The sequence below is a fragment of the Cygnus olor genome, chromosome 3, assembly GCF_009769625.2.
Source record: "Cygnus olor isolate bCygOlo1 chromosome 3, bCygOlo1.pri.v2, whole genome shotgun sequence".
NCBI lineage: Eukaryota > Metazoa > Chordata > Aves > Anseriformes > Anatidae > Cygnus > Cygnus olor.
Window position 1 is genome coordinate 92596735 of NC_049171.1, and position 25760 is coordinate 92622494.

Consider the following 25760-nt stretch of genomic DNA (forward strand, 5'->3'; position numbering starts at 1 on the left):
GTTTTTCCTCCTTTCTTCAGCAGCAGTGCATTTGCATAGTTTTCCAGGCTACAGCAGCAGCAGTAGGAAAAGGTTGGGCTGAAACCCAGTTAATGCCACTCCAATATGCTCCAGGTTTACATTTCAGTACTCGGTCCCTGTGATCATACTCTGTACTACAAGATCTGCCTCCGTGCTTTGCAAGATTCAACAGGGAAGCCCATTTTTTTTTTGGTATAGCACTTTTCATCTGCAGATGTCACTGCTTGTTGGAAAGAGGATACGCAAAAGGATGTGTATCTCAGCTACCCGTGGTTCCTCCTGCATCCTCAGAAGAGACCTCTGTGCACATCTGCATGGGGTGACTCTGCCACCCTAGGAGTGATGCAGCTTTTAGAAAGCTACAGGTAGTGCAGATCTAACACCAGAACAAACAGGGTTGCATTTTTGCACATCTTCATCAGTTTTAGAATGAAATTTAGGTGCAAACAAGTAAAGACTCAAAAGGCATGGCCAAAGTTTTTTGAAATTTAGGTCTGAGACCTGTATAGTTGCATTAAAACTTCTGTTTGTTCCCAGGTCTTGGGGACACCTGACTGTCAGCATGATCTTAGTATAAGTTGAAGCAGCCAAGCAGTCCCCTGGAGTCTGCACAGGCCATATTCCTGCTGTGGCAGAACCTGCCAGGAGCTGGGCGATATTATGGTTGGTGCCTTCAGTCCCCGCGGAGACTCCCACACTTTTAGCAAAGAAGTTTTGAACTTGGTCTGTGATCTCAGAATACTGATGGTCAGTGATGTACGGCTGAGGATCTAGATTTCTTACATAAAAATCTGATTATAATTAGCGATGTTCAGTGTTAGTGGCTACTGCTGACAGCTAAACATAAAGATTGAAAAAAATGTTGAAACGGTTCATACAATGTCAAAACACCTGAATGATTTAAATTAAATGATCCTGTGTCCGTGCATGTGCATGTGTGTATGGATAAATATAAATAAGTAATCAAAAGCATGAAGGTAGTAAAAAAAGAGAGAATGTCTTTTTTTTTTTTTTTTTAATCTCCACCAAGAAACGTAGAAAATATGGTGTATTTGTTTATGTCTTTGGGATTTTGTGTGTGTGTGTGTTGAAGGAAGAATATGAACTGGGAAATACAACTAAAGCCATAATTAAGAAGAGCTGTAGAAATGAAAATTAAAGACAAATGAGAGCAAAAGGGATGGAATATTAATAAACATGCAAATCATGTAAATCCAGTGTCATTTATGTTAGGATCAACTAGATTAATGTTAAAAATTAGCACTTATTTCTCTTCCAGAGCTGTCTGGATTTACTACAGATTGGACATTACAAGCTTGGGTATCTCCAAGGATGGAGACTCCACAACCTCTCTGGGCAACCTGTCACTGGACAGCACTGAGAAGAGCCTGCCTCCTTCATTCCCTCTCACCAGGTGTTTGTACAGACTGAGAAGATCCCCTCTGAGACTCTTCTCCAGGCTGAGCAGCCTCACCCCTCTCAGCCTCTCCTCACATGAAAGAGGCTCCAGTCAAAAAATAATAAAAAAAAAAATCAAAGAAGCTGAGGAAGTATTAGTTGTGGATTTCAAACCTAGAATGGAAGGAAATTGTTTTAAATGTGCTGTGTTTTCAGACTGTTTATTGATGACTTATTTTTAAGCACACAGGGAGGCTTTTATCACATGTTCACCTAAGTGGTAGCTATTCATTTTCTAAACTAGTTTTCTTTTTCTAGGCTTTAACGCCTAGGTTAGAAGAGGATGTATTACCCTACCTCATCACTGACACAAAGGAAGCCTAGGTGACCAGGCAGGACACCTGGCCTTCAGGTATAGGATTAGGTAAGACAAACTTCCTGATCCCCCACGTCACACACCCACGTACACACACCCACTGGTTTGGCCATGTCATTAGCACTGACCAAGCACGTAGCTCTTCCCAAGCCTGCACAGCTGGGCAGCGATGCACCTCTGCTGTGGCTGTGCTTGCTCGAGGAAAGGCTAGGCCCTGTTGCACCCTTTGTGTGTCGCCCCGTGTTGTTGGAGTGCTAGCGAGAGCAGGGAGCTCTGGGGCATTGCTTCTGTTTCCCACAGCCATACCGCACTGTTCGGGAAGTTTTTCCAGAACTTTCTCTAGCTGCTCTTGTGGACTTCAAATGGGATTGACTTTGGTTAAGTCACTCGGGTTGCAAAATGGGCTGAACTACTAACCACATGTCTCGTCAGACCTTCGCTTCACCAGAGAGCATTTCGGTGAGTGTCATGCTTCGCTGCCAGCTACGCAGACTATTTTTGCACCTAGGATAGAGCCTGCTTTTAGGACATGTCTATCAGGACCAACATCGACTCCAGGAATGTAGACACAGGCATGTCTGAAAAAGCAAGCAGCGAGTTATGGTTGTTTTCAAACCTCTTCTGAGGCAAGAGGAGGCCTCAGGGGTACATCTCAAAGTGTAAAACAATGACCAGATTAAAGGAGATTTAAAGCACAGATTAAAGGAGCCCTTATTAGAGTACACATTAGAAGAAGTAGGACAACTAGAATATTTTCTCAGGATGTGCTCAGAACCACACAGGAATTGTTTCAAAGAGCAGTAGCTTATGACTAAAAGAGACAGTTTGAAGTGTTTTTGGACATCATGTGTCTCTTGTCTTTACCACAGCTTTAGCCTTGCATGGACAAATAGTCCAATTCCAGCACAAAGGGCATTTACTTTCTTATTAAACTGTGCAGTTTATATGTTGGCATTGTCTGAAGCAATGGTGCCTACTAGATTTTTATGCTCTGACTCTTATGACCCCTCTTCTCCACCCTCCTTGTGTTGAATGCCCATTTGGGTTAACCTAAACATACTGCCTGGGTGACAGGAAATCATATGGTCAAATAATAATACTGGTTTCAATGCTCAGTTTTCTAAGCAATCCTATTATCTTCAGTTGGGCTATTTACAGGGATAGCGACCACTCTTGTAGTAAAGGAATGCGCTGTTAGATTTTTTTATTTATAGCTGGCAAGTAGATGGCCTTTTAGCTGGAAATATCCCTAAGTTGTGAGTAGCTATATGACTATAATAAGATTTACTTGAAGAAACTTAAACATTCATGCTGATCTCTCCTTAAAACATAAATGTCAGAGTAGCTGAGATAACTAACTCCCACTGATTCCAGTGAAATGTGAAAAACTAATTACCCTTTGAGGATTTGAACCTGGAGCATAACAGAAGGCAAAATGTAACTTAAAGAAATACATAATAGAAAAAGTATTATGACATTATAAAAATAACTTGCATTGCTGTTGTACTGAATATTCTGCACTTAGATGTTTTCTTAAAAAGATTTACAAGATTTATAAATCTGGTTCTACAACATTTTAGAATTCAAATTTGGGATAGACCATGTCATTTATATTGCAGCAATTTCCTGAATTTACTTTAAATCAGTTCAGTTTACAAGAACAGACATGATTTTTTTCAACAGGCTCTATTTTCTCATCATATGCATTTGATAATACACGCTACAGGACCACTCAATTGCTACCAAAAAGACTACTTCTGCAAGTTCTAAAAGCTGGCTGTGAAAACAGCTTATTGCAGTACCTGTTGGAGCCAACAGACCACTGTCTTAGGAACAAGATGTGTATTAATTTTTGATGTTAGCTAACGGCTGTGTGAAACTTCTAAAGAAATTGTCAATAGTCGGCATTTAACTCAGTGAGACAAGAAGATGCAGCCCACGAGGCTAGTCCCAAAATCTAGTTGACTTTGGCCCACTAAATCAAGTCTTCCTGTTTAGGCACAAAACACTGCAGTTACAAACACCCAGCTTATGCCTGCAGACAGACATTGAACTCTCCAATTGCCTAGATGACACACAAAACTTTTGGTGTTCTTTTGAGTGAGACAGTTTTAGACATACTGGGCCTAGCTCTGAATCTGAATATCCTTCCCTTGGATTTAACAGAACGTAACAGCTTCTCAGATGCCTTTGTAGTCTCACCTTGTGAAACGAAAATATTCAGCCAGCTTTTCATGCTCTTCTTCATTGTATCTATTATATTGCTTATCAATCTGCTGAAGGCTATGTATTAGAATCCTCGGAAGGACTGCTGTGTCTCATATACATCAAAATCCCCCAAACCACCCAGGTAAAATTTAGACAGTAAATCCCAGCTGCCCATTCAGAACTGGACCTGAATCCATCTTTCCTTGGGTCTGGCCTAGGCTTGTTGAGTGAAGATTACTACAGTGCCATCTAGTGCCACTTTGCTGATCCTCCAATATGCTGCATAGCATTTCTGAGGGCATTGCTCTGTATTCATTACTTCTAGCTCTGAATACTCTTAGATCTTGAAAATGCAGTCCACTTCCTCGGGAACATTCCCTCCTCATCCCATCTTTTTTCAGGGAAGTCATAATATAGATTATATATATTTCTATAACAGACCTTTCAGCAATGCTATGCAATAAAATTGGCACTGAGCACGGTGACTGTGTGGAATGGGGAAGGAACTGGAGATCATCTTGCAAAGACCATGTGTTCCCTAATCTTCAAAATGTGCAACTTTTAAAAATAGGAATGTGGAAGTTACTCGATAAAGTAAGCTTAGAGAAGGGGTCTGATGCCTTCTGGCATGGCCAGTCTGGGTTCTGGAGAGTACCAGGGAGGTGAGGGGAGATGATGCAAAGTTGATTTCTACGCACAAAATAGTGAAAAAGCTATTATTTTCCCTATAAATATGGGAAGCAATCTCTGTTGAAAAATCCATAGAGGTTCCCACACCCCAGGAGATGAAAAACTCTTCAAAACTTTCTATGCAATTCTATTAACAAAGATGTAGCTGATTCATGTAGCAATACTCCCTGTCAACTCACCCAAGTCTCCCGCGTTCCCAGACAAGGAGCCCTGAGAGGATCTTGGTACAGGCATGGGAGGAGAGCTGCCCTAAAGTAGCCATAGATGAAGAAGTTACCCAACAGGCAGCTTTTGAATTTCTGCAGGCTGAAGCAAGGCAGCGTGCCTCAAGACAGCTAATGCCATATTTCTGAAGTCTTTTTAAAGTAGTAATACACAGAAGATCTTAGTGAGAAACCAATGGGAAATAAGCACTTAGGGACTTGTGAAAATCATGCCGGGTTCCTGTCTACATCTGCAGAAGCTTTTAAGTCTGACCTCAGGACATCTTGTGGTCAAGTAAACGTGCTTTGCTAAATGTGACACTCATTTTGTGTGTTGTGGTACAATGTGACCTGTGGCCTGTGCGATTAAAAGTAGCTGCTGTCGCCAGATGTTCCACGTGTCTCCCCAGGCTGCTTATTTAGGGTGCTGGCACCATCTACCACCACGCGGTCCAGCACCAAGCAGGCAAATGACTCTTTCTGTTTTCTTGAAGAGCTATAATGTTGGGGTGTTTGTCTGAAACAGTTTGAGGCCATGTCCATGATAACAACTGGAGGATGGATAATTTCAGGTATATGACAGGTTCCATTTAGACCAGTAAAGTCTGTTCTGTGATTTCTCTCATCTTACAATCATTGTAGTTCAAGAACTATACTAGGATTGCTCTTGAAAAGTCCTACTGACACTCCCAGCATTCTCATTTTCATAGCACCTTCAATACTGATCTAAAATTAGACTCTGTTCCTGAACTGAATATATTACTCTTCAATATGCAAGCCACAAATCGACAAAAAATCCATCTCATATACTTAGTGCTGAATTAGCTTGAAGTAAGACAAAAAGACTTACTTTTTGCCACATCTAAGGTCATAAAGTAAATAATAAAAATGTTTTCTGTGCTGTCTGCTTGAAAGTTTTTGCACCTTATTAGCCATCAGAGCAAATTTTGCCTGGTAGCAGAACTATAGGTAAGATAGTAAAATCTGTAAGAGAAGTAATATTATAAAACTCTAAGTTAAATAAATATGTATCACGAAATTAATGCAATCTACAAATCCAGATGTATTATTGCTATTTTTTTTTGACTTAGAAATAGGTATAAGCTTTCACATACTTGATATAAATGTCTAGACCTTATCTTACTTGAATGAATTCATGTCTGTTTAATAAGCAGAATGGTGCCAACAATTTTATAGAAAGCCCCACACGTTTTTTTTTTCCTCTGGAATGTCTCCAAGCAAGTCACACTCTTCAGAAAAAAAAAATGTTTGGCCCTGATCCTGAAAAGACTTATGTATGTGTCAAGTTTTACATGCTGCGAAGAGCCCCATTGATTTAAATAGAGCCACTCACAAAGCAAAACGTTAAGCATCTGCACACATTTCACCAGGTTTAGGATCTTTGTTTGAAATGCATTTATATGTTCTTAACCGCCCTTCCTAATGGGCCTTTTGTCTCTGTGCAGTCGATACAGCCCACTGTTTGGTTTTTGTGTACCCAACACCTTCTGTAACTGTTGTATTATTACTTCAGCCTGAATTTGCTGGACCGTTTCACAAGATCCTGTAAACTGTGCAAGAGGAACTGCAAGTCTATGCCTACCTCGTCTATGCCTTTTGCAGATCAAGAGTGCAATACACTGTCCTTATGACAATATTAATAGAACTCTGTGAGTTAATGAGAGATAGAAGAATTTGATCCAATAAAAAGTGTCTTAAATCCACTCAGCAGGAATACGGACGTCCCCCCATGAATAACAATAACTTTCATTTTTAAAAAGTTTCTAGTGCTGTTCCTGAAAAAAAAAAAAACAACAAAAAAAAACTCTAATGTGATTTAAGAATGACACAGTTTAGTACCATCTTCCTGAGTCTGCAAAAGATAATTCCAGTCTGCTGCTGCCAAAGCCTTCTCAAATTGCAAAGGAGTGAAAAATGACAGAGTTTAAACTGATACGAGAAGACAATTTTTGGATTTTGCCAGGTAAGTCTTACAGAATGACAGTGAATCTAAGGTCTTCCTAAAGTCTTTGAGGTGAGTGCATAAGCTATTTTGGAGGTGCCCACCATCTATCTTGGATAGTGCTCAAGTCAGAGAACAGAAAAGAGTGACTTACAATCACGTCTGACTGCCGCCCACTTGGAACATGTCACAGAAACTAGGGATAAAAAAGTCTGATACAGTTTAATTTAGGGACATTTGCACTGAATTTTACTTCACACTCTATGTTAGCTCTGATAAGAGTCTCAATTTTAGGACTGTGCTAAATATGTCCTAGCAGATAAACATACCAAATATGCAAGCAAACTACACAGACTTAACTCTTTTTTTAAAGGTCAGGACTGCATTCCTATTGTGTCTAGAAAACATTTCACACAGTTTGTGAGCGCCGCCTATGATACACAAAAAAGAGCTGATTGACAGCGTCACAGTTAAGCACAGTACACAACTGTCTCATTCTTTTAAATGTCAAATAGATGTTCCACTCTGGTATATTTCAAACTTGTTAAGAGACTTAGATATAACAGGTGTAGATCAATTTTTCACTGTCAAGCAATAAATATAACTTAAGAAACAATATAGAAACAGAAGGCTTTAAATATAAATATTCCCTTCTCCTAGGAGTTAAACCAGAACATATCAATACAAGGATCTCAGTGACTTCTGAAGAGTCAATGACATCTCAGTTCATATTTTTACCACATATAACTGATGTTTTGCATATAAACTTCTCCTCCATGATATTTAGCAGTTCCAACTGCTAAACCTTTGACCTGGACTCATTTCTGTCAGAAGGACTTTGATCTAGTCTGCTTTCTCTTGTGAGAGTGAAAACCAGGATGGGCAGAGAGAGTGAAATGTGGGTGTAAAAACTGAAGGAGAAGCAGCCAACAACAGTAATGGGCCAAAGAAATGGAGGCTGGTGCAGAAACAGCAGACATCCAGATTTCAGAGTTCAGGGCAAGGGAAACTACGAGGGAGAGGGAAGTGGGACTTCAAGCCTCAATGTGACTTGTGATTTTATTTCAGACTGCTTGTCAACAAAGAGTTTATTTATTTTTCTGGTTATTGTTGGATAATATTAAGACATATGTCAAGTTCTGACCTGCTAAAGGTGTTCAGAAGGCTTTCAGTCCTTAGCAGGAAAAAGATTTTGCCAGTCCCCCAGTTCAATATTTAACTTGGCCATAGGCTGTCTGAGAATGCAGTGGAAGATCCAGCTGGAGCACATGGGGTTGGACATGGTCTCTGATAAAGAGAGGTGAGATCAAACTGGAAACCAAGCTGTGCAGAAGCCTCTAAGTGTAAATGTCATCTGCAGCTTAATATCACATTGAAATAAAACACATTCACAATGAGCTTTTGCAGCTTTAAGAAAGATTCGGGTATCCTGGTGCCCTCAAGCATGGCAGATTAGTGCCTGGGATCCTTCTCCCGGCTGCTGTGGCCAGCTGACCTGAACTGTCTGTTTGGCCAGCCAGGGTGCAGAACTTCAGAAGCCCCACTAAGTACCTGAGCCCTTGGCTATGGTTACTTCTGATGGCACTGGGCTGCCCTTTTCTAACTCACTCTCTCACCCCAGATACTTTCCTTATCCCTTATCCCACCATCTTTAGAAGTGAAGAGGAAATTGGTAAATGTTCACTGGATACCATCACTAGGCTTGCAGGGACTTGGGCTCCAGTGCAAAGCTTCTGCAGCGCCCATCTCCCTGAGAAGTGGAGTCCTCTTTAAGCTTTCACTAGCACAGCAGAAGGCTCCCAGAGTCAGTACTTCAAAGCAGTTCTGCTGGCCAGCCTGCAGAGTAGGAGAAGAACAGAGGGATTTATTTTACCTGTTTTCTGTTTCCTGATGTCAAATCTTAGTGCATGCACAAGTCAGCTTTCATAACCCAATATGGATGATGAGATATTTAGGAAGCGTTGCTGGTTTTGTTTTGCTTTTGCAGAATTGTCAGCTTGGGAACTGATCTCTTGCAAAGAGTATCCCATTTCTCATTGCTGCCTAACACACCCATCTCTCAGTGGTACAGTTTCCTATTCCCTCCATTTAATAGCCAAAGCTTCATTTTCATTCTTTATTACAATTCCTTTAGCTTTACACAGTTCACTGCTATAACTCCAAATAATCTCCATCTGGAATATTACTTTGGCTTTCTTTTTCATATTACTGGGAATCCATTTAGTTTTGTCAGTGTTTCAGTTTGTTTAACTCTGCCTTCAATTTTTATTTTTTTTTAAACTTTGGTGGTGAGTTGCTGGAAGATTGTTAGCTGAGTTTCTGGATGGGTTGCATTAGTTTCTCATTCTGATTTAAAGGCACAAAATGCTAAAACTTAACAGGTTGTGTCACAGCAGAGATTTCAGTTTTTCAACAGCCACAAATAATGCATTTTGAGTGTTTCTTTCGTTGTTGTCCTCTTAATTCTTGCAGTGCACTTGTAGTAGATACTGTCAAGATAGCTAGTTTAGATATGAACTTTCACAGCTATTCAGTTGTGTTCCCAAATCTCTGAAATTCCTCCTTGGTGCTGGAATTCTTACTTCTGCTTTTTTTTTTTTTTTTTTTTTTTTCCCTCATGATTATGTAGCTTCTTGTCTCAGGAGTTTCAGAAATTATTTTTCTTAATATCAGTAATATGGATTTTTATATAACTTTACTTTTCTTGCTATAAGATTGGTATCATTCTATTCTTTTCCCTTTTATCCCTATAATATGTGTTAGAACAGATTTGTCTCGTTACCAAAGTGCTCAAATAATGTCATGTAAATCCTTCTCTTTATGATTCCTACGCATGCAGAGCAGAAAGCAATAAAGTCAGTTATTCAGGACCAGGTTCTGTCCTCCTTTTCACAGAAGTAAAACCAGAGACCACTGCCGACTGTTCTGGAGTTGTCAAGGTATTTCAGTTCAAATTAAAACAAAATTTCTGCTTTAATGCATAGCCAGCAGGGCAGCTCTCTCATTGCCAGCAAGATATTCATTCCTAGCAGGCTTTCAACTGTCTTTTCAGAATAGTTACAAAGATAGATGGTCAAATCTCTTTTTTAGCATGCTCTGGAATTACATGGATAATTAAGGGTGTTTTTCAAAATTCTGCAGAAATTCATTGCACTGTGAATAAAGACCACTGATTTTTATTTTTTTTCACTTTCCCTTCAAATTTAAATGCATTATAAGTCTATTTTACTTGTTTGATCTTCCTTTCACACACCATAGAACCATGGTGCTGTTGCAGCAGGCTTTGACACCTACTGTTGCAACAATACGTGTCTGTACTCTGAGGGATCATCTATAGATCTCCTCTCTCTTAACATTCTTCCCCTTCCTTGGGCCTAAAATTTGGCTTATTCATACTCTGCTCAGAGGGCTTTCTGTAATATGACTGAACAGTACTTGATGATGAAGTGAGCAGAGAAAAGGACTTTAAAAATATTATTTTTCTTTTCTATTAATTTAACACTGCTGAGTGATTTGAGGTTCTCTGTCAGAAAGTACTCAGGTTGCTGCTGTGACTTCTGTGATCTGCAGTGAATATGGTGAAAATCTAGAGGTTTGAAAAAGAGTTTTTCCTCTCCTGGCATTTCCAAGAGTCTGCTCTTGTCCAATATTATACATTTCATTCTTGGTTTGTGCGTGTAACTTGGGGAAATTCTGCCCCCCCAAAAAGGACCTTTCCTTCAGTAAGTGGAACTGCGAGAGAATCCATCCAGCTCTCCTATGATTTGCAAGTAGCTCACTCCTCACAGGTAAGCTGCCTTCTTCTGGCAGGGCAGAGCTCTTGGGCTCACCTCCAGGGTTGCAGGGAAATCAGAGAAGGATGGTTTGTGGGCCCACAGCATTTGCCATTTCTACACCCAGATGGGGTATCCTTCTACTAGAAGGGGTGGGCTTGATTTGTGAAACCCAGCTGCCTGTATTATGCCTGAGTGAGACAAGATGACAGATAATTCTTTCTGGCTGCAGGGCTTATGAATAAATGTAGACTTGAAGAGGCATAGAGAGAGAGTCTATGTTCTTGGGGCGGCCTTTGTCACATGAGGAACAGGAAGTATGTCCACATGCATAAGAAGCAGAGTCAGAGAGGTCTAAATGACCTACAAATTATTCTCTCCTAAGTTTCAAACACTTCTCTTTATGCTTTTTTGAGGTAAAGATTTTCCATGGAACACATCTATAATTTGAACACTTCTGATACCTTTATTCGTAAATTCAGAAAATCTGAAAAGATTTATTATTTTTGCATAGTAATTGCATTGTTCTCCTGACAGAGTAGGATGTTGTACTGTAACAGGACTGCCACTATGGCTGCAGAATTCCCGTGTGTCATTCATTCTGTCACAACAACTTTTTCCACCTCTGAAATTTTCTTCAGCTTCTATTGACTGATCTCATCAATGTGCCACAATAGAGACACTGAAAAACAATTGCAAATTCTGGTATTATATGTTGGCTTGCTGGAAATACTTACCCTTTTTGTGAGATAATTACTAAAAACTAATTAAATTTGCTTTAGAAAACACATGAATTGCATTATTGTTTTTAAAAATTGCAATGATTTCAAGACTCTTTTTATAGCTTCTAGACTCTTAAGAAACGTAAGTTTTCCATTAAAAAAAAAATATTTTTTTCAAAAGTAGCTGGTTTTACTCCAAATGCCAAAAGCTAAGACATTTGAGAATGTGAAAATCTTTTTCTGTTTTCATTGGCAAAGAATCCCCATTTAGAGGAAAAATCAGCAGGGAAGAATAGAGGGCTTTGCAAGAGAGCAGAGAGCATTATAAGTACATTTAATATCCTGGCACTTTTAATATTTCTTCAAATGAGTTTGTCTTACTGTTACAGCTCCCTTACAGTTAAATGCCAGTCAGGTTTTCAGTGTTCTAACACTTTTCAGGACTCAGAATCACATGATATGAAATAGTCTCTCAGAAGCCCACTGTATATGTTTGCAATAAAATCAACTGTTTTGATAACTGTTTACGTTGTCTTAATCATTTCCCTTTCATTTTCCAAAAAGAAAAGCCATTTGAACTAATGATGTCTGCTAAACTGACATATAAATATCATAGTTCTTTTTTAGATGTACAGATCCTTGAGAATGACTTGGTGGCAACATTTCAAGCATGCTGCTGTTGCACACACCTAAAGCTCACCTCCTATGGTTTGTTCAACCCTTTTGTGCAATGTGCTGATTCAGTGTATGCTCCGTCCCTCCTCTCCTTGTCTGTCCAAACAATAAACTAAAAGTTCTCAGTTCTCAGTTCTGGGATAAGAACGACCACTGAGGTAGCTTTTGCATGCACAGATGAACAAATTGTTTGCCCTCTTTGAACATCTGGCCTTTATGGTCATGTACAAGAAGCTCCGCTTTTGAGAGTTAAGGATCTAGAGGCAAGCTATGGATAAATTAGGAAGGCCCCGTAAAAGAGAAACCTAGAGACCTACCTCTCACCTCCTTGAAATTCATCCCATAGATTTCAGCAAAGTTATTCTTTTATACTTGTTAAAACGGGAACAGAGCAAAGCTCTGAGTTTGCAGGGCTATACTTCTGACATAAACAATTCCGCCTCAATATCCAAATCCCCTCCCTGTTGTTCTGCTTTCCATGACCTGCTTTCTCCTCACTCCTTCTGCTCCTCCACTCCTTCAGTAGCTCCTGACATTTTTCACAGGTTCTTCTCTCTTGAGGCCTAAGCTAGGAGGATCCCTCTATCTCCTTCCCTGCAGGAGAGAAGGTGCTTTTTGAGAGAGAAAAATTGCATACATACGTTGAAAAAGACTGATCATAAGGAAGGTATTCCATAACTTGTTTACATACAAAATTACTTCGCAGATCCAAAATCTGAGTTAGAGAACCCTGCTAGTTTGATTTAGCATGCATGACTTGAGTCACAAGAAGTAAACATATTCCAGACTTGTTGCTTCTGTCATCTTCCCTCTGTACATTGCTGTATGAATCAGTGAATAAGGGTGTGAAGGTCAGCTAAGTGACTCACTGAGTATATTTTGAGAGAAGTGAAGGTGGCAGAATTAGGTCTTCCTGCATACATCCATGTCTTCAAAGGCATGCTGCCTCTTGTCTAATCCTTTGCTTTTTACTCCCATGAGGCGAGCTGAGGTGGAACATTCTCAGCCCACCAAGGCAGGAGGAAGGAAACTAGGCCTCACTGGGAGCTCTGAGGGAAGGTATTAGAGAAAGTACAAGCGGGTACCGCATTTAGGTGTTCCCATGACAGGGTTTGTCAAGCATGATAGAACCCAGCAAACAAAATTTCTGCCCTGTGTCACACAGGACACATAAGCCTTGACAGAAAGCACAGAAGAGGTTACAAAAGAACTGATCGGGCCTTCAATTCTCTCAGTGTTCAGTTTTTCTAGTACATACAGCAGAGAATCAAGACAGGGAGCTTTGCGAGCTGGCCTTTAAAAACGAACAAACAAACAAAAAGCACAAAGACACAAAAAACACTCCTGCAAATGACTGCTGCATGTGCAGTAGCTCTAGCCAGTCAAGTCTGTGCTGTAATTCCTGAGCATGCTGATTCATCTGTGACCACGCAGAGTCCAAGCTGCTTGGTGGGCCCAGATCACCTTCTAGGATCGTCACAGCTGTGGTGCTGCTGCCGAGAGCTCCAGTAAACTAGGATGTCTCACCAGCAGCCTGTATGGTGATAGCCAAAGCGGCCAGGACAGTTAATTCAGCTGTAGCCCTCAGCTAAGAAAGGAAACATCCAGGATGTTGTTGAGGGCAAAAGGTTGGCATTTGGAATGGCTGTCATTTGCTTATTTGGAAGTCTGCAAAGAAAACTGACGTTTATGTGCATCAGCCATGCCAGAGGCCCTCTGGCAGGGTGTGTGTTTTGGTTGATTCTTGTGGCATGAAGGGAAGTTCCTTCTGAGGGAGATCCCACAAGGAAAGAGGCATCCCTGGAGAGGCACTGGTTTCAAGGAGAAGTCTGATTCCCAGACAGCAGATTATCTCTTCAGATCTAGCCCATGATGTCACATGCCTAGATGTTATCATAAAGATGACTAGTGTCTGTGGAGGAGTGACTCCAAAGTGAAAGCGGGAACTGTCAAGGAAAAACCGAAGACTGAAGGGTGGTTTCCCCTTTAACAAGATCAAACAGGACTGTCAAAGATCATTGAAGCCTAGTTGTTTTTGCCAAAATGCCAAAAGCCACCCATGGGGCATGCCCATGAGGGCACGGCATTGCATTCACCGTCTTCTAAGATACAATACTTTCCTTGCAGCTGCTTTTATTTCAGACTGGATGGCTAAGTGAGCAGATCTTGCAATGATTTGCCTTTCCAGACCCACTTTTGGTATAGGGGATTCCTGTTGCTTCATAGAAGTTAGAGTACAGAGTAGGAGTGGTGTGTGGGATTGCTCTCACACCAGGTTCGCTACTGCTGAAGTTTAACCTGGAGCTACCAGTAAAACTGAGGTTTCCAGGGTAGACCAGTGGGACAAGACACCGAGTATGCTGTGCTTGAGCAGCCGTAAGAACCTGAAGAGCCTGATAATCTAAAACCCAACATTTTGTTTCGGTACTGCTAATGACAAGTATTCAAAATTCATGAGGCAGACACCCCAGATCATAAGGTTTTGTCATCGTTGTTGTTATATCTTTCAGGGCTCTTTTTACTTTATCTTTTAGAATGTGTAATTTTTCTTTGACATTATACAACTAAGTGTGACATTATGTCATTCCAGGACTTAGATTTAGGAAATCCACATCATCCCACTATCATAAAATACATGATAAGATTATGTGTTTGTAGAGCAATGATGAAAGTTTCAGCTTACTTTTATTTTATTTAGCTCCACTTCTTTCATGGAATTGTTTGAGTCACATGGCGTGAAGTGTATTTAAATCATTTCTGGAAAGAAATTTGTAGATGTAGAACACTTCACTGAGATCTGTAAGTCATGTAACTTACTGGGTCTTGCTGGGATGGAGTTAACTTTCCCTGCAGCGGTCCATATAGCGTTGTGTTCTGCACTTGTACTAGAACAGCATTGGTATCACACTGTAGTTTTGTCTACTGCTGCATAATACTGGAACAGCATCAAGACTGCCTCCAACGTCCCCCAAGAGCCAGTAGGCTGGGGGTGGACGAGATGTGGGGAGGGGACATCACCAGACAGTTGACCTAAACCGACCAAAGGGATATCCATACCATATGGTGTCACACTCAGCAATAAAAGTTGGGAAAGGGGAAGGAGAGGGGGGCCTCTTGTTATGAAGACATCTTTCCCAAACAACCATTACGCATATCGAGGCTCTGCTTCCCGGGGCATGGCTGAACATCACTCATTGATATTGATGGGAAGTAGAGAATAATTTTTTTCTCTCTCTGTGCTTCCACACAGCCTTTGCTTGTTGTTTCCCTCTTCCTTTAACCTTTAATTAAATTATCCTTATCTCAACCCATAAGCCTTTTTTTTTCTTTCCAGCATCCTTTCTTCTCCCCCTCTTCTGAGGAGGAGGGGGAGTGAGAGAGCAGTTGTGGTGGAGTTCAGCTACCCAGCAAGGTAAAACCACCACAAAAACCAGTACATTCTTCTCATCACACAATGGCTTCAATTCTCACAAGTCTACTCACATTTAAATAAAGACAGTCTTCGATGCCACTGAAATCTCATAAATCCTTAATCAAAGGACTCCACTGCCTTTGATTGCATGAAAGCAGTCAGGTGACTGCAAGACTGGTACTCTTCACCGTGGCTTACATACAGATTATAGATACACTATATACAGTTTTTGGTTGCATGTGAGAGCTCGTGACCTTCTGGGTTTCCTTTCATGTGCCAAAACATGAAGGGCTGCTTGTTCTCCTAATGATCCATTTAACTAAGACAAAGGAAACCCTTTTATTCTACTCAGAAAATACAAGCTTTGAACTTCAAATGAATCCCATTTTCCCAGCTAGGCAGACATCTTGGGAGGAATCAGGACAGATCTGGACTAGGTATCTATGCCATTTAGATGCCCTAGGTTGTTAAGGGATCTACATTGGACTGACAGGTATGATAAGGACTTCCAGAAGATCTAAGCCCTTCTTCAGCAGCAACTGAAGGCTGGTCAGGATATAAGAAGACATGAGATGCTTCTGATTAGGCAACTGAATCACCTAATATTTAACATTCAGAGCTGCACCTAAACATGATGGCTGAGGAAATTCATAGAGTCTGTAGCATTCACCATCTCCTATATCTGTATATGCAAGCAATCAATTTTAGAAGAGCTGTTATTTTCCACACATTTCAGGGACTGTGTCTTATTCAGGAGCTAGTGCTGATCAGTTGCCTCTCTGTCCTTTACATTTTTCCCATTAATTGTTCATGAAGTCTTGCAAAGCTGATAGAAGGCACACACAGGAGCCAGAGTCTGAGGTAACACATATCATGCTGCTGAGCAGACACTAGAAATAGTATGTGACTGAACAGGATTACTTAGGAGACACAAGCAACAATGCAGGATTGCATTGTCCTCATTTCTTTACTGGGATTTTCCATGCTAGTGGGCATGGTGCTCAGTGTGGTCATGAAAATTAATTAAAAAATAGCTGCTTGGCCTGTCTTTGGCTGGCTACTGCAACAAGCTATGGTACGCCTTCAGAGAAGGCTTTTTTCCCCTGTATAGAAAACATGGCAGGATGTTATCGGGTAATAGATAAAGAATTCACCATACAGGAACTTCTTTGCCCCTGAAGCAGCAGCACGAACTTCTTGTAGCTCTTCCATAAACCTAATGCTCAAAGCAAAAGGACAGAGAAGGTTTCATGCAGGATGACCAGCACCCTTTACAATTCTTGCATTTGGGGCCAACCTGAGAGCTACAAGAGCTTCCACCCAGACCCAGGCACACAGAGTAGTGCCAGGAGGAAACCTTGTAACTCTTGCTCCTCAACAGCACGATCCCAGCAAGGCAGGCTTTGTCCCTGTTCTGGGACTGCTGAGAGAAACAATGCCTCCTACCAATGTCACTCCTTGCTGAGAAGAATTACAGTGTTTATTCAAAACAATAGCAAGACTCCTTTTGACTTAGTAGAAAAAAGTTTCTTCTTTGGAGAAACAAAGGATTAGCTTTGTATTTCCAGGCTGAGTAGCTCTTATCCCAAGGGACTGGAAAAGACTCCAGCTATTAGTGATTCATCAGTGGATGGTCAGGCAGGACTTTGTTTCCTTGAAATGTTTGATGGAAATGCCAGAATCTGACCTATTAATAATATTTAAAATTGGAAAGTTACTCCTAAACTTTGAAGACAACTCTCTTGGTCATAAGTAATGTTTGCCAGCTATAATCTCTTTGAGTGGACAACTTGAAGTAGAGTGGACAGCAGGTAACATGTAGCTATACAGAGAAATCAATACTTTGTAATACTTCCATATTTATTCTTTCACTCATGAACATTCAGGCTGCTTGTGTAGTCCACATGCATATCCTAAAGTCTTAAACTCACTGAATGCAGACACTAACAAACAATCTGGGGGTACGAGGGGTGGTGGGAATGCTGCAGACATCTGTCACTGTGATAACACAAGTTAAGTACTTTGTTCTGCCTTCAGTTTCCTGATGACAAGAGTGGAAAACAATTATTGTTTTCCCAACTGGATTCTGAGTTTATTGTCCTGGGAACATTCCTTGCAGCTGACAGCTAAAAAGAGAAGAAAGTATTCTACCAGATGTCCTTCTAGTTCTTCTACTGTTTATTCCTCCTGCCAATTTGGAAGCCTGTTTATTTGGTTTATTAAATATTACAGCTTACTCTTTAAAATATCATACAGCAGGACTGGAAGAACTACATACTCAACCACTACGTCTTCTCCCTTTGTTCAGCTGTTATCTGACAAGGTCATTATTTATGGAGTGTAGACACCTTCAAGACACAATATGGCAATAAATTGTTCTCTTTTTAGTATCAGTTGTAAAATCTGCAGGATGACTGACAATTATGAACACCTTAGGAAATGAGGTAAGAATATTTAATACTGGATTCTGACATCTATATTCTGTGTTGGAGGCATGATCTCTGTAGCAGGATGTGCATAACAAATGAATGGGAGCCTATGAAATGTTTCATTCTTACAGCTCCACTGCCTCTTCCTCTTACCAAATGATAGTCACTATTAGAAACCTTTTTTCTTCTTCTGTTTTTGTATCAAAGAGGAAAAGATAATTATTATCTTTTGTACATCTAGGCAGCTGGAGAGCTTCTTAAGCACTTGCTTCAATAAAGTGTACACTCCTGCCCCTGTGGTCCCTACATGGCATAATTCAGTGACGAATGTGTCTTTCACAGGACCTTATATCCTGTATTGGTCTGTATTTCAAAAATATATATGATACAAACTTTTAAATAATTTCAGTGCATGTATTTTTACTGGCTCTTTGCAGACATTGATCAGTGCCTGTGCAATAATAAGAGCTTTGGAGTGACTCATCTTAAACCTCATTTTAGCCATACCCTAAGGGAGAAGCAGAGGGTGAGTATGTAGCCTTTCAGCATGCATACTCACAACTCAGCAAAATTAGAAATCCAACATATGCTAAAGTTAAAATCAGAACCTTGTACTTTGCCATCAGTGCTCTGAAGGATAAAGGTCACAGGGTCCCACCTGTTTTGGTACCCTCTATAGTACATACAGAGCCTGATCAGCATTGCTAATGGAAGATCTGTGGGCTCCCTCCTACTCTAAGCGATACTCCACCAGTTTTCCCTCTTTTCCCATCTCTACTATCTACTGCCATGTGCTGTATTGGACACAAGTGGAAGCACAAGGAAAAATGACAATATGTTGTTTTCAAACTCAGAAACATGAGAATGATCCTTCTCTGAGTAACCTTCAGTTCTTGGGAGCAATAAAGGTTTGCAAAAGGCTCAGGAATAACTTCTTCATCTTCCTCTGAGCCATACTACAGCGAGCATTCTAGTTCATTTATGTTTTTGAATCACTCAGTCCTATTCTAAGAGGGAGATAAATTCCAGGAAAGTATGTTTACTCTTCTTAGTTGAAGGAGGTAAGTGCATAGACACAGCAGATCAAAACTACTTTGCAGACAATTAACAAAATATAGTCAATTAAATGAGGAAACTCTGCAGTGCAGAGCTAAACTTGTCAGTCCAAACTCATTTCCAGGCATTCCTCAAAACGGAATTATTTCTGTTATTCAGAAGTTCTGGATTTAAAGCTTCACATTGTAACAATGAGCACGGTTAATCAGCTTGAACATCAGGCAAACTTGTAAATATTCAGAGAGAGTTCAAAACAAAGTGAAAATAACCCTTGAGAATTTAGTTAGGATTGCAAACAAGCAGTGGTTTAAATAGAGCTACAGTCTGACATCCTTCTACAATCCTCCTGTTATTTATTTGATTTCTGTACTTTGCCTGTTATGACACTCCAGACATACACATTAGGATACTAAACACACAGAAGATGAACTAACATGATGTTAGAAATGACCCTTAAAGAAATCCCTCTCCCACAGAAGAAAAAGCGACAGCCTCCCCTTTTGATCCTTCCTTTCAGAGAAAGCCTCAGGCCACATCTCTACCAGAAGCCTTTTCCCCACAGAACCTGTATTGTTTCATATTGGCTGACATTAGTGTCATGAGAGCACATCCTGGTTGTTTTTTTTGCCAGGGGCTGAATTTAAATGGAGGATTGTTTTCTTTGGGGAGGATAGTTTTATTCAGGTGACAGAAAGGCTAGGTTTTGCTGGCTAACATCAAATGTGTATACGAATACATGCAAATCAACAGTGACAAAAGGTATCTTCTGTTGATAAATCTTTCTAGAACAGACCAGATGTTTTCCAGCAACTCTGGAAGTCTTACAGGATTTTGGGAACAAAGGGGAAGGCTTAAACTCAAGAGCTCACCTTTGAAAACAGTAACCCACGAGACCTTCATGTTTGAGGCAAGCAACCAAGTTGATCTCACCAACTTAGGAAAAGAGACAGAAGAGCAGAATCCTCAAAGGGCACATCCATTTACAATCACAAACATGCTCAGATGGGGCATAAAGTATGGGTTTTGTTCAAAGCGTAGTTGTAGCATCATGGAGCTAGCTCCTATCAGCATCTTAAATGGATTCTGCATCCTATACTTAGGTATGTATTAGTGTTGTTTAAACTGCTGTTAGCACCAAAGCTAACTGAATGAGACCTCAGGTATAAGACAGTCAGCCTAGCACAACTAAATAGATATGTCCTTACACATATAAAGCCCAAGCTTTACAGCACTTTTATGGCAAAATGAACACCTTAAGTTATAGCTGAAAATGAAGTGGAATCTGTAAAGGGAGATGAAATATGCTCTATGTATGATACAATACAGAGCACAGGCACACCCCTCTTGTATTAGCTTGGATTACCTTTGTTCTGTTGAGAAAAAGCGCCGTGGTCCAAGATGGAAGTGAGAAATGAAGTGAGAAATGTATGGAGTAAGGCAGCACAGTCCTTGTCCAAGGCAGGTACCACAGATTGGTAGTCAGGCACAAGGGGGTCCAGCCTCCACTGCAATTTGTGCATCCAGAGGCAGCCAAGGAATGCAAGCTCTAGGGGAAAAAAAAAAAAAAAAGAGGAAAAAAGAGGTAGGCATATTGTTAAATTGATGGGAAAGGTCACATATCTGTCACTTCGTCTGTGTAAAGTAAATACATTTTTTTCCTGAAATTTGAGAGCATTAATGAGACTTAGAGATCTATATCTGTGTCCTGGTTTCCTCGAGATGCAGGCCTGTAGAGAAGAGGAGAGACTTTCTTCGTACTGCCGGAGTTGTTTAGCCACTTCATCCACTGTGGGTTCCTCATCCTCTTTCCAGGCCATTATTGCCAGAGCTGGCTTTAGATATTGCTGAACGAGAAAAGTGGCCAGTTCTCTATCTCTATACTGATTCATGGATGGTAGCAAATGCCCTATGGGGGTGGTTACAGCAATGGAAGCAGAACAACTGGGAGCACAGGGGCAAACCCATCTGGGCTGCTGCATTGTGGCAAGATATTGCTGCCCGGGTAGAGAACCTGGTTGTAAAGGTACGCCATGTAGATGCTCATGTGCCCAAGAATCGGGCTACTGAAGAACATCAAAACAATCAGCAGGTGGATCAGGCTGCTAAGATTGAAGTGGCTCAGGTGGACCTGGACTGGCAACATAAAGGTGAATTATTTATAGCCCGATGGGCCCATGACACCTCAGGCCATCAAGGTAGAGATGCAACATACAGATGGGCTCGTGACCGAGGGGTGGACCTGACCATGGACACTATAGCACAGGTTATTCATGATTGTGAAACGTGCTGCAATCAAGCAAGCCAAAAGGTCAAAGCCTCTTTGGTATGGAGGACGATGGCTGAAATATAAATATGGAGAGGCCTGGCAGATTGATTACATCACACTCCCCCAAACCCGCAACGGCAAGCGCCACGTACTTACAATGGTGGAAGCAACCACCGGATGGCTGGAAACATATCCTGTGCCCCATGCCACCGCCCGGAACACTATCCTGGGCCTTGAAAAGCAAGTCCTATGGCGACATGGCACCCCAGAAAGAATTGAGTCAGACAATGGGACTCATTTCCGAAACAACCTTATAGACACTTGGGCCAAAGAACATGGTATTGAGTGGGTGTATCACATTCCCTATCATGCACCAGCCTTTGGGAAAGTTGAACGATACAATGGACTGTTAAAGACTACACTGAAAGCAATGGGTGCTGGGACATTCAAAAATTGGGAAACACATTTGGCAAAGGCCACCTGGTTAGTCAATACTAGGGGATCTGCCAACCGAGCTGGACCTGCCCAATCAAACCTGTGACGCACTGTAGAAGTGGATGAAGTTCCTGTAGTGCATGTAAGAAACATGCTGGGTAAAACAGTCTGGGCTACTCCTGCCTCAGGAAAAGGCAAGCCCATTCGTGGGATTGCTTTTGCTCAGGGACCTGGATGCACTTGGTGGGTAATGCAAAAGAATGGGGAGGTCCGGTGTGTACCTCAAGGGGACCTAATACTGGGTGAGAATAGCCCATGAGTTGAATTGTAGTATGTTAATCATCATATAATACTGTATGTCATCACTACCATGATTGCTATATACCATAGATGATAATGGTGATTAATTAGAATGTATTGGAAAGAGTGTAACCTGAGCATGACATAAATGGTATGGAATAAGGGGTGGATATCTGTCCTGGTTTCAGTTAGGACAGTGTTAATTTTCCTCCTAGTAGCTGGCAGGGTGCTATGTTTTGGATTAGGATGAGAAGAGTGCTGATAACATGCTGATGTTTTAATTGTTGCAGAGCAGTGCTTACACCAAGCCAAGGACTTTTCAGCTTCTTGCTCTGTCCTGCCAGCGAGCAGGCTAGGGATGCAGCAGGAGCTGGGAGGGGACAGACCCAGGACAGCTGACCCAAACTGGCCAAAGGGGTATTCCATACCATCTGACGTCATGCTGAACAATATATAGGGGTGGCTAGCCGGGGTGAGGGGGCCGGCTGCTCGGGGATAGGCTGGGCATCGGTCAACGGGTGGTGAGCAATTGCATTGTGCATCACTTATTTCGTACACATTATTAATAGTAATACTATTATCATTATTATTATTATTATTATTATTGTTATTATTATTTTCCTGTCTTAATAAACTGTCTTTACCTCAACTCACAGGCTTCACTTTCCCATTTCTCTCCCCCATCCCAGAGAGGGAGGGGGGAGGGTGAGCGAACGGCTGTGTGGTGTTTAGCTGCCGGCCGGGTTAAACCACAACAATCTGGAAGGGATTTCCTGGTATCATTCAGTCCACTCCCCAGTACCAACACAGAATGAAGTGTATCAAGTTATTCCTGACAGACGCTTATTTCATGACAGCTTCCAATGAAAGTGACTTCACAGGGACAGCAACTAGCATCCCCTCACACTAGTTCATTGTCCTTCTAACTAGATTTTGTTTTTCTAGTGGCTAAGTTAAATCTTTCATTACAAAATTCAGATAATTGCTTCTCAATGTCTTACCTGCACTGGACATAGACAACAGTTGAATCAACTTCAACTTCATAACAACTGAAAACATACTTAGCAGATTGCTCTCTCTCTTCTTCTCTCAGTTCCCTAGTTCCCTCTTTTTTTTTTCCTTTTTTCTTTTTTTTCTTTTTTTTTTTTTAGCCTAACTTCCTTCTTTTCTTTCTTTTCTTGGAACTTAGGTTTTCTGAACTGCCTGTCATTTCTACTGCTTTTCTTCCCATTGTCTAGCTTTTCGTCTCTTTTGAAACACAGTACCCAAAACAGAACTCTTTATTCCAGCTGTGGAAGAACAATCCAGTGCCAAGCAGACCAGAAAAATGACCTTCTTTGGCTTATGTATGGCCCTATTATTAACACTTCCCAGAACATCATTTGTCTGTTTTGCAATCCTGTCACAGAACTTGACTCATACTAAGCTTACGACCCATGTAACCCCAGGTTTTCCTCTACAGAAAGCACTGCATGAGAATTTTGAGCTCACTCTCAAGGGCAGACTAGGGTAGATCACGTTGTGTTGTGACAGCTGTGAGGCAAGAGAGCCTCAGGGCCTATATCTACCAGCCACTACCAGACTAGACATAGCTGAAAAAGGTGCTGTCAATTATTTTGCACCAAAACCCAGGTGGTATCAGTCCTCAGAGAAAGGCTTGAGCCTGCCACCTGTTTTATGAGTATAGTCTTGCATTCATCAAATTATTTAATATAACAACAAATGGGCTGAAACAAATGTAAATGGAGTCCATAAGCAGAGGGCAGTGTAGAACAGAGATATCATGAGCATGCAGATCATTTTATACACTTACAAGATTTCAGTCTCAAGGCTGTCATGCCTATTACCCTTACCCTAAGTATGCTGAATAAAGAACAGCAAAAGGTTGTTCATGCTACTAATTGTTTATTTTTCTTCAGGCATCTTCTCCTCGCCTCATTTCTGCCTCTGAATTAGCACAGGATTCACCCCACCTAACTGAGCTAAACCTGGCGTCATCTCAAAGCTTGCCTTTTAGGCCTCCTCTGCAGTCCAGGAGAGGAAGGACTACCTACCGAGCTCTGCATTCATCCCACTCCAAAATAAATGTTTTAGATACATGGAGTGTATCACCTTCTGAAGATGGTGTCTCCATTGACTAGCGAGGAGCATAAAGGACAACATAGGACCAGATGTCTACTTCTCAGAGAGCCATAGCAAGGCAATCACAGTTATTTCCTTAATGATGGCTCGGGCTCTCTAGTCCAGCTGATTACTTTTCCAGAACAGCACTTATAATCTGTTCCATGCATAGCCAAACTCATGATGTATGAGAATCCACATAGTTTAATTTAAATGCTGAATATCCTCTCTGTTCTCTGTCTTCCACACATCCTCTGCCTCTATCTCCAGTTATCTATAGCAAATTGTCTTTTCCCAGCCATTCCTGGCAATACCTCAATATCCAGCAGCTGGGTCACATTCATGGAGTCACAAGAACAAGACAAAGCTATCAGTTAAAAAATGATATCACCTCTCCCTGACTTTCATTTGGCCTGGCATAAACCAACAATGGGATGTAATTTATTTTTTTTGCCTGACTACATTTCTCAAAGCACGTAGAAGGAAGTGTAATTTGCTATCACAGCATTTTTTTCCTTTTCACACTTGGCTAACCACACTCTACATTTCACACAGATCTTTTCAGTCAGCTGCTGCAAGTCATGGTCTCAACATATCAGAAATCAGAGACTACGCTGCCTCAGTTTTCTTAGAAGCCATAGCACTCTATACTAAAACTAAATAGTTTTTACTGATTTTATTAAAACAAATGTTTTGGTAGCAAAATTCATAAAATACAAAATGTTGACAGAAAAGCTCTGCTAATAGATTTTTGAAGAGTAGCTTATACAATTGTACAGTACATGTGTATGTAATTATGGTTCTGCTTCTGGAGGAATCCATGCAAGAGCTGGAAGGTCAGCATCATTTCCTAGAAAGGCTGATAACCATCAGCTAAGTTTGGGATGCAGAGGGCTGCAGTTATGGAATGGGTCAGAAGCTGACATTAACCTGGAACAACAGCAGAAAATCATTTTCTCCACCCAATCTGTGCCTGCAGATTCATTTAACACCCCAACTTATTTCCCTGAAAAGTATTCTACATTTGCCTCTAATGGATATAGAAATGTCCTTCTGAATTGATCAGTTAGTTCAGTGTAACATCATGAGAGGGAGAAGAGACTGGAAGTTACAAGCATCAAAAGCTTTTTGAATATCCTGCTCTGGTATATTTGTATTCTCTAACTGGAAAAACTTAATTGCGTGAAATTAATTAGTTAATAGTTCCCAACACCACTAGCTTTTATTGCAGCTGAAATCTTTGTAGTGCTGTTGTGCTCGGTGGTCTAGAGTTTATCTATTTTGTTAACACTAGGTGGTGCCAAGGGACCACACATATCGAAAAGCTGACTGAAGAAGCAAAAATGTTCAATTTAAAGGCAGTATAGGTGCCATTGGGTCCGTGTTTTGTTCTGTGAATTAGTTCAATTTCTACTGTTAAAATATCTTGTTGCCTAGGAAGTGACAGACAAAATTCTATACAAGATGACAATAATTCAAGTAAACTCAGAGCTAATTTGGTGCTGTAGTCTAAGGAGCAGACAGTAATTCAGCAGTAAAGTTTCAATACGTGGATATTACCTGCATGTGCAAGTCCAGATTCATTTGGTCCAAAACCTTTTCTCTGACAGTGATTGGTACGAGGTGTTTCAAAGGAACCTTCCAGAGCCTCATGGCAAGCAAATAGTCAGACTCATAGCCTTGGTCTTAGCCTGGTGCCTAGCACATACAGA

The 25760-nt window shown here is 40.9% G+C and overlaps 1 protein-coding gene across 3 annotated transcripts in view; it reads right to left on the reverse strand.

Annotated features, from left to right (window-relative positions):
- The window catches only part of CRIPT (CXXC repeat containing interactor of PDZ3 domain), a 66072-nt gene that overhangs the window by 9252 nt on the left and 31060 nt on the right, over positions 1-25760 (reverse strand). Inside the window, exons 5-6 of one of the 3 annotated variants that reach the window (XM_040553469.1) lie at positions 20290-20472; positions 8013-8146 (exon numbers count right to left, since the gene is read on the reverse strand). In XM_040553469.1, the coding sequence (XP_040409403.1) occupies positions 8028-8146; positions 20290-20472 (302 nt within the window). In that variant the 3' untranslated portion in view covers positions 8013-8027. Of the gene's footprint in view, positions 1-8012; positions 8147-8555; positions 8696-20289; positions 20473-25760 lie in introns of those variants that run through there. The other 2 variants (XM_040553470.1, XM_040553471.1) reach the window with 2 other exon arrangements.